The sequence below is a fragment of the Mesoplodon bidens genome (genome assembly GCF_964165515.1).
Source record: "Mesoplodon bidens genome assembly, chromosome: 8".
Classification (NCBI taxonomy): domain Eukaryota; kingdom Metazoa; phylum Chordata; class Mammalia; order Artiodactyla; family Ziphiidae; genus Mesoplodon; species Mesoplodon bidens.
Window position 1 is genome coordinate 74,864,822 of NC_138165.1, and position 15,395 is coordinate 74,880,216.

At 37.0% G+C, this 15,395-nt stretch overlaps 1 protein-coding gene across 1 annotated transcript in view; it reads left to right on the forward strand.

Annotated features, from left to right (window-relative positions):
* CCDC150 (coiled-coil domain containing 150) overlaps positions 1-15,395 on the forward strand; it is a 97,359-nt gene that overhangs the window by 53,371 nt on the left and 28,593 nt on the right. The window contains 1 exon segment of the mRNA XM_081242879.1: positions 2,094-2,177. Coding sequence (XP_081099005.1) covers positions 2,094-2,177 — 84 coding nt within the window.

Below are 15,395 nucleotides of genomic sequence, written 5' to 3' on the forward strand. Positions count from 1 at the left end.
TTACTGTTGATCCTTGTCAACCTACCTTTCATATCTTAAGATAATTCTTTCTGTGTTAGCTTCCTGCTTTTCCAAGGAGTGATGTTTTTGTGCTTGAGTTAAAATGTATATTCTAACCATTAGCATTTTTCTTTGTATGCTGTTTCTCAGGTGATTCTCCAGTTTCTGTTTTGCTCTGTATATTAATAATTTTTATAGTATATTGCCAAGATTATTTAAGCAAAGGTTACATTGAGTTCTGCATTCCACAACTCAGAATCTGAGATATTCACTCATTTAAGTGGTCTCTCTAATTTTTGGTGTTCCACCAATTTTCTTAAGTACAGGGCCTATTTAAATAATCTGAAAACAGTAATTTAAGTTACTGCCTTAACATCTACTTTCCTTTAGCAACTGGAACAATTTATTTTTGTTTGTCATAAATTTAAATAAGTGACTTTGTGTCAAACAGTATCACATTTTGATTTTTCTTAGTTTTCACTTATCAGTGCATTAGTGTTCTCTTGGGTGGCAAAAAGGAAATTATTTTAAAAGTGTATTTGAAAGAGTAATAGAATTCTTTATGCCTTTGCCTAAAAGAGGGAATGTTATTGAGGAAAAAAGTGCCATTATTTTAAAAATTCTTGGACACATTTTATAAGAGACCCAGACTATCCAAGTTATTTAAAAAAATAAAAAGCCTTCCACATTCCAAGAAGGCAAGCAAAGTTATTTTTGAGTGTTTTTATTTGTAATAGCTAGCATATTTTTGGTTAAATCTGGCTCTTGACTTTTTATAAGCTATACCTACATTTTGCAGCACATTGGGCACCTTGATTTATAGGACTTGGAACTGAATTTTAAGTTTTAAATAATTCAGCTTTTATGGTTATGGTGTAGCTTTGTTTTTGTAGCATTATTGGCCATCCTTGTCATATATTTTCTGCTGAAGGCTTGATCAAAACATAATCCCAGGGCTTCCCTGGTGGCGCAGTGGTTGAGAGTCTGCCTGCCGATGCAGGGGATACAGGTTTGTGCCCCGGTCCAGGAAGATCCCACATGCCGCGGCTGGGCCCGTGAGCCATGGCTGCTGAGCCTGAGCATCCGGAACCTGTGCTCCACAACGGGAGAGGCCACAACAGTGAGAGGCCTGCGTACCGCAAAAAAAAAAAAAAAAAAAAAAAAAAAAAACCTCTCATTATTAAAGGCTGTTTGAATGATTAAATATGTAATTTCATGAAATCTAGAGACTTCAGTAATATTTGTCCTAGATAACATTATGTTGAGTACTTGATCAAACAATGTTGGAGTTTCCGACAAACATTTCTTTTGTTTTTTTTTTTCAGTTTTTTTTTCTGTTTTTACTGCCTTTTACTATGGTAACTGAGGTGTCTGTTATTGACCAAATGGTTGTGATCATTTGTAGCTCCCATTGTCTTAAATAACTACAATCATCCCTCAGTATCTGTGGGGGATTGGTTCCAGGACCCCCCAGATACCAAAATCTGTGGATGCTCAAGTCCCTTATATAAAATGGTGTGATATTTGCATATAATCTATGCACATCCTTCCATATACTTTAAATCATCTCTAGATTACTTATAATACCTAACACAATGTAATGCTATTTAAATAGTTGTCAGTTGCCCGTGTGTGGCAAATTCAAGTTTTGCTTTTTGGAACTTACTGGAAATTAATTTTTCCTGAATATTTTTGATCCACAGTTGGTTTAACCAGTGGATGTGGAACCTGTGGATACAGAGGGCCGACTGCATATAATCCTCAAACTGCATATCTGCAACCACTGATAAAACCACCCCACATCTGGGTTAGGTTGCAACTACAAAGGAATACTTGACATAACAAAAACAGAATTAGGAAACAAAGAACAACAGTGAGTCCTAAGGCACTCATATTTTCATTAGCAGTCTCTCTACATGTTTCATATTACACTATGATCATCTGTCTAAAGACAGACTAAGAGATAGCAGTAGCAAATAAATATGAATCCTGGATTCATAACTTTAGAAATAGTAAGGGTATAAATACTTAAGAAAGAAAATGATTATTCATTCTATGCCTAGAGGTACTGATACCTGTGTTTGCTTTATCAGCTTGCCCAACAGCAGGTGGAAAATGTCTTGGGAAAAATTACTGAGAGTAAAAATAAACTGGCCTATGAAAAGGGAAGACTACAGGTATGAGATTTTGTTTTTTGATTTTTGTTTTCTAATTTCTTAATGCCAGTTGTCAAGCTAAATTTTGCTGGATTTTGAGAGGACTTAGCTCTGTCATTTACTAATTCTATAACTTTGGACAAGTTTTTAAGCCTCCCTAAGTTTGGTCCCTCATTCAAATCCAGGTGACTTCTATTTACACACCTATAATATAATACTGAAACCTAAACTTGTGAAGCCAAGGCTCATTCTGTGACAGTATAAAACTTTATTATAATTATTTTATGCATGGTCATTTGCTGCCAATGTAGAAAGCCTATGTTCTCTCTTTCTTTATCGAAGTATAGTTGATTTACAGTATTACATTAGTTTCAGGTGTACAACAGAGTGACTCAATACTTTTATAGATCATATTCCATTTAAAGTTATTATAAAATATTGGCTATATTCCCTGTACTGAACGATCAGTCCTTGTAGCTTGTTTATTTTATACATAGTAGTTTGTACCTCTTAATCCCCTACCCGTTTTGCCCCTCCCACCTTCCTTTCCCCCACTGATAACCCCTAGTTTATTCTCTATTTCTGTGAGTCTGTCTCTGTTGTGTTATTTTCATTGCTTTGTTTTATTCTTTAGATTCCACATATAAGTGCTAACATATAATATTTGTCTTTCTTTGTCTGACTTATTTCACTAAGTATAATACCTTTCAGGTCTATCCATGTTGTTGCAAATGGCAAGATTTCATTCCTTTTTATGGCTGACTAATATTCTCTCTCTCTATATATATGTGTGTGTCTGTGTATATATACGTACACGTATGTATATGTATATAGAGGGAGAGAGAAAGAGAGAGAATATATATATATATTCTCACATCTTCTTTATCCAGTCATCTGTTGATAGACCCTTAGGTTGATTCCATATCTTGGCTATTGTAAATAATGCTGCTATGAAGGTTGGGGTATTTTTCCCCCTAAAATAATGGGTTTATTGAGATATAATTCACGTTTAAAGTGTAAAATTTAGTGGTTTATAGTACATTCACAAAGTTGTGGAATCATTACCACTGTCTAATTCCAGAACATTTTCATCGTGACAAAAAGAAGCCCTGTACCCACTAGCAGTCATTCCCCATTCTCCCCTTCCCTAGCCTCTGGCAACCACTAATTTACTCTCTGTTTCTGTAGATATTCCTATTTGGGACCATGTTTAACTTTTTGAAGTGTAAAAAAGAATTCTTTTTTTTTCTTTTTTTTTTTACCCCCCCCCAGCTGCTTTCCCCCCTTGGTGTCCATACGTTTGTTCTCTACATCTGTGTCTCTATTTCTACCCTGCAAACTGGTTCATCTGTACCATTTTTCTAGGTTCCACATATATGTGTTAATATACGGTATTTGCTTTTCTCCTTCTGACTTAACTTCACTCTGTATGACAGTCTCCAAGTCCATCCACGTCTCTACAAATGACCCAATTTCGTTCATTTTTATGGCTGAGTAATATTCCATTGTTTAAACATGCCACTTCTTTATCCATTCGTCTCTCAATGGACATTTAGGTTGCTTCCATGACCTGGCTATGGTAAATAGTGCTGCAATGAAATTGGGGTGCATGTGTCTTTTTGAATTATGGTTTTCTCTGGGTATATGCCCAGTAGTGGGATTGCTGGATCATATGGTAATTCTATTTTTAGTTTTTTAAGGAACCTCCATACTGTTCTCCATAGTGGCTGTATCAATTTGCATTCCCACCAACAGTGCAAGAGGGTTCCCTTTTCTCCACACCCTCTCCAGCATTTGTTGTTCCTAGATTTTCTGATGATGCCCATTCTAACTGGTGTGAGGTGATATGTCATTGTAGTTTTTTTTTTTTTTTTTTTTTGTGGTACGCGGGCCTCTCACTGTTGTGGCCTCTCCCATTGTGGAGCACAGGCTCCAGACGTGCAGGCTCAGCAGCCATGGCTCACGATCCCAGCCGCTCCGTGGTATGTGGGATCTTCCCGGACTGGGGCAAGAACCTGTGTCCCCTGAATCGTCAGGCAGACTCTCAACCACTGCGCCACCAGGGAAGCCCTGTCATTGTAGTTTTGATTTGCATTTCTCTAATAATTAGTGATGTTGAGCAGCTTTTCATGTGCTTCTTGGCCATCTGTATGTCTTCTTTGGAGAAATGTCTATTTAGGTCTTCTGCCCATTTTTGGATTGGGTTGTTTGTTTGTTTTTTTAATATTGAACTGCATGAGCTATTTATATATTTTGGAGATTAATCTTTTGTCCGTTGATTTGTTCTCCCATTTTGAGGGTTGTCTTTTCTTCTTGTTTATGGTTTCCTTTGCTGTGCAAAAGCTTTTAAGTTTCATTAGGTCCCATTTGTTAATTTTTGTTTTTATTTCCATTACTCTAGGAGGTGGATCAAAAAACAGCTTGCTGTGATTTATGTCAGAGTGTTCTGCCTAGGTTTTCCTCTAAGAGTTTTATAGTGTCTGGTCTTACATTTAGGTCTCGAATCCATTTTGAGTTTATTTTTGTGTTAGGGAGTGTTCTAAGTTCATTCTTTTACATGTAGCTGTCCAGTTTTACCAGCAACACTTATTGAAGAGACTGTCTTTTCTCCATTGTATATCCATGCCTCCTTTGTGATAGATTAGTTGACCATAGGTGCATGGGTTTATCTCTGGGCTTTCTATCTTGTTCCATTGATCTATATTTCTGTTTTTGTGCCAGTACCATATTGTCTTGATTACTATAGCTTTGTAGTATAGTCTGAAGTCAGGGAGTCTATTCCTCCAGCTCCGTTTTTTTCCCCCAAGACTGCTTTGGCTATTCAGGGTCTTTTGTGTCTCCATACAAATTTTAAGATTTTTTGTTCTAGTTCTGTAAAAAATGCCATTGGTAATTTGATAGCGATAGCATTGAATCTGTAGATTGCTTTGTGTTGCATAGTCATTTTCACAATATTGATTCTTCCAATCCAAGAACATGGTATATCTCTCCATCTGTTTGTATCATCTTTAATTTCTTTCATCAGTGTCTTAATAGTTTTCTGCATACAGGTCTTTTGTCTCCCTAGGTAGATTTATTCCTAGGTATTTTATTCTTTTTGTTGCAGTGGTAAATGGGAGTGTTTCCTTAATTTCTCTTTCAGATTTTTCATCATTAGTGTATAGGAATGCAAGAGATTTCTGTGCATTAATTTTGTATCTTGCAACTTTACCAAATTCATTGATTAGCTGTAGTAGTTTTCTGGTGGCATCTTTAGGATTTTCTCTATATAGTATCATGTCATCTGCAAACAGTGACAGTTTTACTTCTTTTCCAATTTGTATTCCTTTTATTTCTTTTTCTTCTCTGATTGCTGTGGCTAGGACTTCCAAAACAATGTTGAATAATAGTGGTGAGAGTGGACATCCTTGTTCCTGATCTTAGAGGAAATGCTTTCAGTTTTTCACCACTGAGAATGATGTTTGCTGTGGGTTTGTCATATATGGCTTTTATTATGTTGAGGAAATTTCCCTCTCTGCCCACTTTCTGGAGAGTTTTTATCTTAAATGGGCATTGAATTTTGTCAGAAGCTTTTTCTGCATCTATTGAGATGATCACATGGTTTTTATTCTTCAGATTTTTAATATGGTGTATCACATTGATTGATTTGCATATATTGAAGAATCCTTTCATCCCTGGGATAAATCCAACTTGATTGTGGTGTATGATCCTTTTAATGTGTTGTTGGATTCTGTTTGCTAGTATTTTGTTGAGGATTTTTGCATCTATATTCATCAGTGATATTGGTGTGAAATTTTCTTTTTTTGGTAGTATCTTTGTCTGGTTTTGTTATCAGGGTGATAGTGGCCTCATAGAATGAGTTTGGGAGTGTTCCTTCCTCTGCAATTTTTGGAAGAGTTTGAGAAGGATGTGTGTTAGCTCTTCTCTACATGTTTGATAGAATTCACCTTTGAAGCCATCTGGTCCTGGACTTTAGTTTGTTGGAAGATTTTTAATCACAGTTTCAATTTCATTACTTGTGATTGGTCTGTTCATATTTTCTATTTCTTCCTGGTTCAGACTTGGAAGGTTATACCTTTTGAAGAATTTGTCCATTTCTTCCAGGTTGTCCATTTTATTGGCATAGAGTTGCTTGTAGTAGTCTCTTAGGATACTTTGTATTTCTGCGGTGTCTGTTGTAACTAACTTCTCCTTTTTCATTTCTAATCTTATTGATTTGAGTCCTCTCCCTCCTTTTCTTGATGAGTCTGGCTAATGGTTTATCAATTTTGTTTATCTTTTCAAAGAACCAGCTTTTTAGTTTTATTGATCTTTGCAATTTTCTTAAATTTACTGAGGCTTGATTTGTGAACCAAGATGTGATCTATCCTGAAGAATGTTCCATGCGCACTTGAGAAGAAAGTGTAATCTGCTGTTTTTGGATCGAATGTCCTATAAATATCAATTAAATCTATCTGGTCTATTGTGTCATTTAACGCTTGTGTTTCCTTATTAATTTTCTGTTTGGATGATCTGTCCATTGGTGTAAGTGAGGTGTTAAAGTCCCCCACTATTATTGAACATTGGGGTTTTTGAATTAGTATTTTCATTTTCTTCAGATATATACTTGGGAGAAATTGCTGGATCATATGGTAGTTCTATTTTTAGTTTTTTGAGGAACCTCCATACTGTTTTCCATATGGCTGCAACAATTTACATTCCCACCAACATTGCACTAGGGTTCCCTTTTCTCCACATCCTTGCCAATGTTTGTTATTTGTGGTCTTTTTGATGATAGCCATTCTGACAGGTGTGAGGTGATATCTCATTGTGGTTTTGATTTGCATTTCCCTGATGATAAGCAGTGTTGAGCATCTTTTCATGTGCATGTTGGCCCTCTGTACATCTTCTTTGAAGAAATGTCTATTCGGGTTTTCTGACCATTTTTTTAATTGGGGTGTTTGGGTTTTTTGATATTGAGTTGTATTAGCTGTTTATGTAGTTTGGATATTAACCCCTTATCAGTCATTCCATTTGCAAACATTTTCTCCCACTCAGTAGGTTGTCTTTTCATTTTGTCAGTGGTTTTCTTTGCTGTGCAAAAGGTTTTAAGCTTAATTAGGTCCCATTTGTTTTATTTTTGCTTTTGTTTCCTTTGCCTTAGGAGAAAGAACCAAAGAAAGATTGCTACAATGTATGTCAAAGAGTGTTCTGTGTTTTCTTCTAGGAGTTTTGTGGTTTCAGGTCTTACATTCAAGTCTTTAATCCATTTCAAGTTAATTTTTGTAAATGGTATAAATTAGTGGTCCATTTTCTTTCTTTGTCAAGTGCCTGTCCAATTTCCCCAACACAGTTTATTGAAGAGACTACCTTTTTCCCATTGTATATTCCTGGTTCCTTTGTTGTAAAATAATTGACCATATATGTGTGGGTTTCTTTCTGGACTCTCTGTTTTGTTCCATTGATCTATGGGTCTCTTTTTATTCCAGTACCATACTATTTTGATTACTGTAGCTTTGTAGTATAGTCTGAAGTCAGGGAGCATATGTGAACTCCAACTTTGTTCATTTTTCTCAAGATTGCTTTGGCTATTCAGGATCTTTTGTGGTTCAATATAAATTTTATGATTATTCTAGTTTTGTGAAAAATGTCATGCGTTTTTGATAGGGATTGCATTAAATCTGTAGATTGCTTTGTGTAGTATGGACATTTTACCAAAATTTCTGTGAACATGGGATATCTTTCCATTTCCTTATATCATCTTTAATTTCCTTCACCAGTGTTTTATAGTTTTGGAGAGTATAGGTCTTTCACCTTCTTGATTAAGATCATTCCTAGGTATTTTATTCTTTTGGTGTGATTTTAAACAGGATTGTTTTGCTTTCTCTTTGTGATTGTTCATTGTAAGAGTATAGAAAAGCAACAGATTTCTGTATATTGATCTTGCATCCTGCAACTTTACTGAATTAATTTATTCTAATAGTTTTTTGGTGGAGACTTTAGGGTTTTATATATAAGTATAATGTCATCTGCAAATAGTGACAGATTTACCTTTTCCCTTCCAGTTTGATGCCTTTTATTTCTTTTTCTTGTCTGATTCCTGTGTCTAGGGTTTCCAATACTGTGTAAAATATAAATGGGAAGAGTAGGCATCCTTGTCTTGTTTCTGATTTTAGAGGAAAAGCTTTCAGCTTTCCAACATTGCGTATGATGTTAGCTGTCGGTTTGTCATAAATGGCCTTTATTTATGTTGAGATATGTTTCATCTATGCCAACTTTGATGAAAGTTTGTATCATGAATGTTTGTTGAATTTTGTCAAATGCTTTTTCTACATCTGTTGAGATGATCATGTGATTTTTATCCTTTCTTTTGTTAATGTGGTGTATCACATTGATTAATTTGTAGGTATTAAACCATCCTTGCATCCCTGGAATAAATCCCGCTTGATCACGGTATATAATCCTTTTTATAATTGTTGAATTCAGTTTTCTAATATTTTGTTGAGGATTTTTGCAACTATATTAATCAGAGATGTTGGCCTGTAATTTTCTCTTTTTGTGTGGTGTCTTTGTCTGATTTTGGTATCAGGATAATCGTAGGCTCATAGAATGAATTTGGGAGTGTTCCCTCCTCTTCAGTTTTTTGGAGTAGTTTGAGAAGGATAGGTATCAGCTCTTCTTTATATGTTTGTTATTGACAGAATTTCCCTGTGAAGCTGTCAGGTCCTGGACTTTTGTTTGCTGGGAGTTTTTTGATTACTAATTCAATTCCACTACTAGTGATCAGTCTGTTCAGATTATCTCTTTCTTCCTCATTCAGTCTTGGAAGATTGTATGTTTCTAGAAATTTATCCATTTCTTCTAGGTTTTCCAATTTGTTGGCATATAGCTGTTCATAGTATTCTCTTCTGATGTTTTTTTGTACCTCTGTGATATCAGTTGTAATTTCTCCTCTTTCAGTTATTATTTTGTTCATTTGTGTCCTCTGTCTTTTTTTCTTAAAGTGCCTGGCTAAAGGCTTATTGATTTTATTTATCTTTTAAAAAAAACAGCTCTTAGTTTCATTGATCTTTTCTATTGGTGTTTTTTTTTTAGTCTCCTTTTCATTTATTTCCTCTCTGATCTTTATTATTTCCTTCCTTTTGCTGACTTTGGGCTTTGTTCTTTTTCTAATTCCTTTAGATGGTACGTTAGGTTGTTCATTTGAAATTTTTCTTTTTTCTTGAGGTAGTCCTGTGTTGCCATAAACTTCCCTCTTAGGACTGTTTTTGCTGCATCTTGTAGATTTTGGAAAGTTGTGTTTTTATTTTCATTTGTTTCAAGGTATTTTCTGATTTCCTCTTTGATTTCTTTACCTACCCATAGGTTTTAATTAGCATGTTGTGTAGTCTCCACATGTTTGTGGTTTTCCCATTTTTCTTCCTGTAGTTGATTTCTAGTTACATACCATTGTGTTCATAAAAAAATGCTTGATATAATTTCTGTTCTCTTAAATTTGTTGAGACTTGTTTTATGGCCTAGCATGTGATCTATCCTGGAAAACATTCCATGTGCATTTAAATTTTATTTATTTTTCATTTTTAAAAATTTTTGGCTGCATTGGGTCTTCATTGCTGTGTGCAGGCTTTCTCTGGTTGTGGCACGCAGGGGCTGTTCTTCATTGTGGTGCGCAGGCTTCTCATTGCAGTGGCTGGAGCACGGGCTCTAGGTGCACGGCCTTCAGTAGTTGTGGCATGCGAGCTCCAGAGCGCAGGCTCAGCAGTTGTGGCACATGGGCTTATTTGCTCCATGGCATGTGGGATCTTCCCAGGCCAGGGCTTGAACCTGTGTCCCCTGAATTGGCAGGTGGACTCCCAACCACTGTGCCACCAGGGAAACCCCCATATGCATTTAAAAAGAATGTGTATTCTTGTTTTTGGACGAAAGTCCAGTAGGTATCTATTAAGTCCAACTGGTCTAATGTGCCATTTAAGACCACTGTTTCCTTATTGATTTTCTGTCCATTGATACAAGTGGAGTGTTAAAGTCCCGTATTATTATTGTATTGCTGTCATTTTCTCCCTTTATGTCTGTTAATATTTGCTCTATATGTTTAGATGCTCCTGATTAGGTTCACCTGTTTTATGTACATATATGTTAATGAAAGTTAATCCTATTCTTGTACAGATCCCTTTATTATTATATAATGCTGTTTGTTGTCTTTTGTTATAGACTTTATTTTAAAGTCTACTTTGTCTGATATGAGTATTGCTACTTCAGCATTTTTTTCCTCTTCCATTTACATGAACTATCTTTTTCCATCCCCTCACTTTCAGGCTGTGTGTGTGTCTCTGAGATGAGTCTCTTGCAGGCAGCATATAGATGGGTCTTCAATTTTATCCAGTCAGCCACCCTATGTCTTTTGACTGGAGCATTTAGCCCATTGATATTTAAAGTGATTATTGATAAGTGTGTACTTATTGCCATTTTGTCACTAGTTTTCTGGTTGTTTTTATAGTTCTTCTCTGTTATCTTCTTCTTTTACTTCCTTCCCTTGTGGTTTGATGATTTTCTTTAGTGGTGTGCTTGTATTCTTTTCTCTAGTTTCTGTGTATCTATTGTAGGTTTTTTATTTGTGGTTACTGTGGAGTTCATATATGTTGACCTAGAACTTTATGTGCTTATTTTAAACCGGTAGTCATTTAAGTTCAGATACATTTATACACTTTTTAAAAGCTACATTTTTTATCCCCCCCCCACATTTTGTGTTTTCAATGTCATATTTTACATATTCATGTCTATCCCTTAACTATTTATTGTAGTTATGGTTGATTTTATAATTTTTGTCTCTTAATCTTGTACTAGCTTATTTAAGTAGTTGATCCACAACCTTTATCTTATATTTGCCTTTACTAGTGGGATTTTCCTTTCCTATAAATAATTCTTGTAGCCTTTTCCACTTAGAGAAGACCCTTTAACACTTGTAACATCAGTTAGATGAGCTCTCTTAGTTTTTGCTTCTCTGAGAAGTTCTTCAACTCTCTTTCAATTCTGAATAATAATTTTGCTGGGTAGAGTATTCTGGCTTGTAGGTTTTTCCCTTTCAATACTTTAAATATATCATGCCACTCCCTTCTGACCTGCCAAGTTTCTATGGAAAAATCAGCTGATAGCCTTACGGAGGTTCCTTTGTGTGTTACTCTTTATTTTTTTTTCTTGCTGCCTTTAAAATGCTCTCGTTAACTTTTGCCATTTTAATTATATGTCTTGGTGTGGGTCTTTTTAGGTTCATCTTTTTGGGAACTCTTTGTACTTCCTATACCTAGAAATCTGTTCCTTTCTTCATCCTCAGGAATAATTTTTTTCCGCCATAATTTCATCAAATACATTTTTAACCTTCTTCTCTTGCTCTTCTCCTTCTAGGACCCCTAAAATGGGAATGTTGTCCCAGAGGTTCCTTCAACTATCCTCATTTTTTAAAATTTGTTTTCCTTTTTGCTCTTCTGAATTGGTGATTTCCAATATTGTATCTTCCTGATTACTTATGCATTCTTCTGTATCTCCTAGTCTGTTATTAATTCCTTTTAGTGTACTTTTCATTTCAGTTATTATGATCTTCAGCTCCAACTGGTTCTTTTTTATATTTTCTAGTCCCTTGTTAAAATTCTTACTCTGTTCATCTATTCTTTTCCCAAGTTCAGTTAGCATTCTTATTACTAATGCTTTGACCTCTATATCTGGTAAATTATTTATCTCTATTTCATTAGTTGTTTTTTCAGGGGTGTTTTTTTGTTCTTTTGTTTGAAATAAATTCTTTTATCTTCTCATTTTGTTTTACTTTCTGTATCTCTAGGTAAAAGTTACTTATCCCAAACCTAAAGGGGTGTCCTTGTATGGGAGTGTCCCTGTGCAGTCTGCTCGTGTCCAGTGGCTTTGTTGGGAGAGCTGAATCTGAAGTGAGCACAGGTTACATCTTCCCCCAGGGTGTGCTGGCAGTTACCACCTTAGTGGGAGGTAGGGCCAGAGACGGAGGGGCTAGAGCCAGAGCCAGGTGTGAGCTGGCATTTCTCCTCTGCTCAATGGCTGTAGCCACCCTATCAGGTGTAGGGCCAGGTATCAAGGTGCTGGAGCAGAAGCCCTAAGGGTCAGGTCCAGGCTGGTTCTGTTCCCTCTTAAGTGTGCACTTCCTCTCCCCTCCAGCAATGGCAGCCTTTGCCCTAGTGGGCAGCTGCATCAGAGCAAAAGGGTCCAGAGTAGGTGCCTGGCATGGGCTGGGGTATGCACTGGGATGGTCCCAGCACGTCAGTAGGAGTTCCAGGTAGCTCCTGCCCCACCACTTCTGCACACACTGGTAATGATTGCCCTCACCCTATTCAGATGTAGGGCCCAGTCTGAACTGCTCCATCTCCCCCAAGTGCTTATCCTCCTTGACAATGGCAGCCTTTACCTAGTGGGGAGCTGCTCCACAGCAAGAGGGGCTGGAGCTGGCATCCGTGCAGGCTAGGGCAGCTGTTGGGGTGGTCTTGGGAAACCGGCCAGAGCCCCAGGCCATTTTTAATCTGTTTCCTCTACCTTGTTCCTGGGAGTAAGCAAGCGTGTGTGCACTCTTTAGGAGCGGAGTCTCAGGTTCTTACAGCTCTCTGGTATGTCCCACTGATTTTCAAACCAGCTAGTGGGATTCATCTTTCCATTGTTGGTCCCCAGGACTGGGGTTCCTAATATGTGGTTCAAGCCCCAAAATCCCCAGGGAGGATCTCTGAACCGGTGATATCCCCTCCTCTTCTGTATCCCTACTAGGGACATAGGTCCCGACCTGATCACTTCTCCCTTCCTACCAAACTCTGTGGATCTTTCTTTGCAGCCTTGGTTGTAGACATCTTCCTGCCAGTCTCCAGTTTGTTTTCACTGAGAGCTGCTACACATATAGATGTGTTTTTGATTTGTTTGTAGGGGTAGGTGAGCTCAGCATCATCCTACTCCACCATCTTGATTCCCTCCATTGCATATGTTTTCCTTTTTGCAGAATTTTTATAACATTCCTAAAAAGAAATAACCCTGGAAATTGAGAGGCAAGGCAATAGAATTGACTTGTGCATGAGATGATACTGTTCTTTCACTCCATGTGAGTTTTGTCCCTAAAGTGTCCTCAGAGCAGGAAGCTTGCCACTAATAAGGGTAGACCTGCCTTAAACCAACTTCAGTAGAAACACTGAAGTCTAAATTAGTGGTTCTCAGCCTTACCTACACAGTAGGCTCCCCTGGGGAACTCTTCATGCTAGGAAGTATATGATGTCTGCCATTTACTTTGAAATGAATCATCAAAAAAAGAAAAAAGAAAATAGTTTGGTAGATTGATACAGGAAATGATGGATGGATATATGATAAGTAAGTATAAAAATGTTAATGGTTGAATTTGAATGGCAGGTGTATGCACATTTCAATTTTTCTGTATATTTAAATTTTTTCATAATAAAATATAAAGGGAAAACTCCCCATGACTGGGCTTGCACCCCAGAGCAATTAAATCAGAATCTCAGGAAATAAGTCATAGGCTTCAATACTTTTTAAATCCCCGGTGATTCCAATGTGCACCCATAGTTGAGCACCACTGGACTGAATGGTATGAAGTGAAGTCTGGTTAGCCTTGGCAGCTATAGAGCTGACTGAATAAGTAATCTCCCTAGAGATTTGCCGAACACCTCAGTGTTAATCTTATCTCATCTTCCCAAAGGACTTACCATAGGGTTAGCAGACAAGATCCAGCCCAGAAATGGCAGGTGATCTGAAAGGCAGTTGATAAACCATGGTTGTGAAACAGTATGTTGTCCAGTAAAAAGATAAAGCTGGGCTTCCCTGGTGGTGCAGTGGTTGAGAGTCCGCCTGCCGATGCAGGGGACACGGGTTCGTGCCCCGGTCCGGGAAGATCCCACATGCCTCAGAGCGGCTGTGCCCGTGAGCCATGGCCGCTGAGCCTGTGCGTACGGAGCCTGTGCTCCGCAATGGGAGAGGCCACAACAGTGAGAGGCCCGCGTACCGCAAAAAAAAAAAAAAGATAAAGCTATTTGGCCACTATTTGTGTGCTTTTAATTAATATTTTCCAGAGGCAGCGATGCACTTAAATATAATCATCTATACTTGTGTAACCTTGCACAAGTCTTAATTTTCTTGTTTCATCTTATTCACCTATGAAATGAGCTGGGGAAGTACACCTCTCTTATTTACTTCTCACTGGGAAAAGTGATCAGTGTAATAGGCTGGGTATATACTTTCTCCTTTGTGAAACTAATCATCTCGTAGAAGCTGTGGCCCATGATTTTGACCTGCTTTTAGCTTTCCCAAGAGAAATGAAGTATATTTCTAAGTGTGTGAGAAAACTCTTAAATACTCATAGCCAAATCTTAAACCCTTGATGCCAAACTTTAGCTGGGAGTGGAATACATTTTAAGATTTATTAGTGAGTCTGGTGTTACCTATCTAACCTTTTAAACCTTGATTACATGTTAGAGATCATCCTTATAATCTTAAGGAAAATACATGCCTTTTTTTCTGTCCATATTCCTGTAGTAAGGGCTGAACCTTTTTGATAGCCTTTGAAAGGTGAAACACTTTTGAAACTATTGATTCACTGGTGTTTTTATGTCATGCCTTGGGTTGGCACATTCCAAAAGGCACTGACCTCATCAGCCCAAGGGAAAGTGCTCTTATATAGCACATTATTTTCTTTTTTAATTGACAATCTTGTGTTAGTTGCTGGTGTACAGCAAAGTGGTTCAGTTTTATATATATGTGTGTGTGTGTACATATGTTCTTTTTCATATTCTTTTCCATTATACTTTATTTAAAAATATTAAATATAGCTCCCTGTGCTACATAGTAGGACCTTGCTGTTTATTTTATACACAGTAGCTTGCATCTGCCACTCCCAAACTCCTAATTTATCTTCCCCCCCACTTTCTCCTTTGGTAACCATAAGTTTGTTTTTTATGCCTGTGAGTCTGTTTCTGTTTTGTAAATAAGTTCATTTGTATCATATTTTAGAGTCCACATATAAGTGATATCATATGGTATTTTTCTTTCTCTGACTTACTTCACTTAGTATGATAATCTCTAGGGCCATCCATGTTGCTGCAAATGGCATTAGTTCATTCTTTTTTATGGCTGAGTAATAGACCATTGTGTGTGTGTATGTATATATATATATATATATACATACACACACACACACACACATACATATACACACACACACATCTTCTTTATCCATTCCTCTATCGATGCATA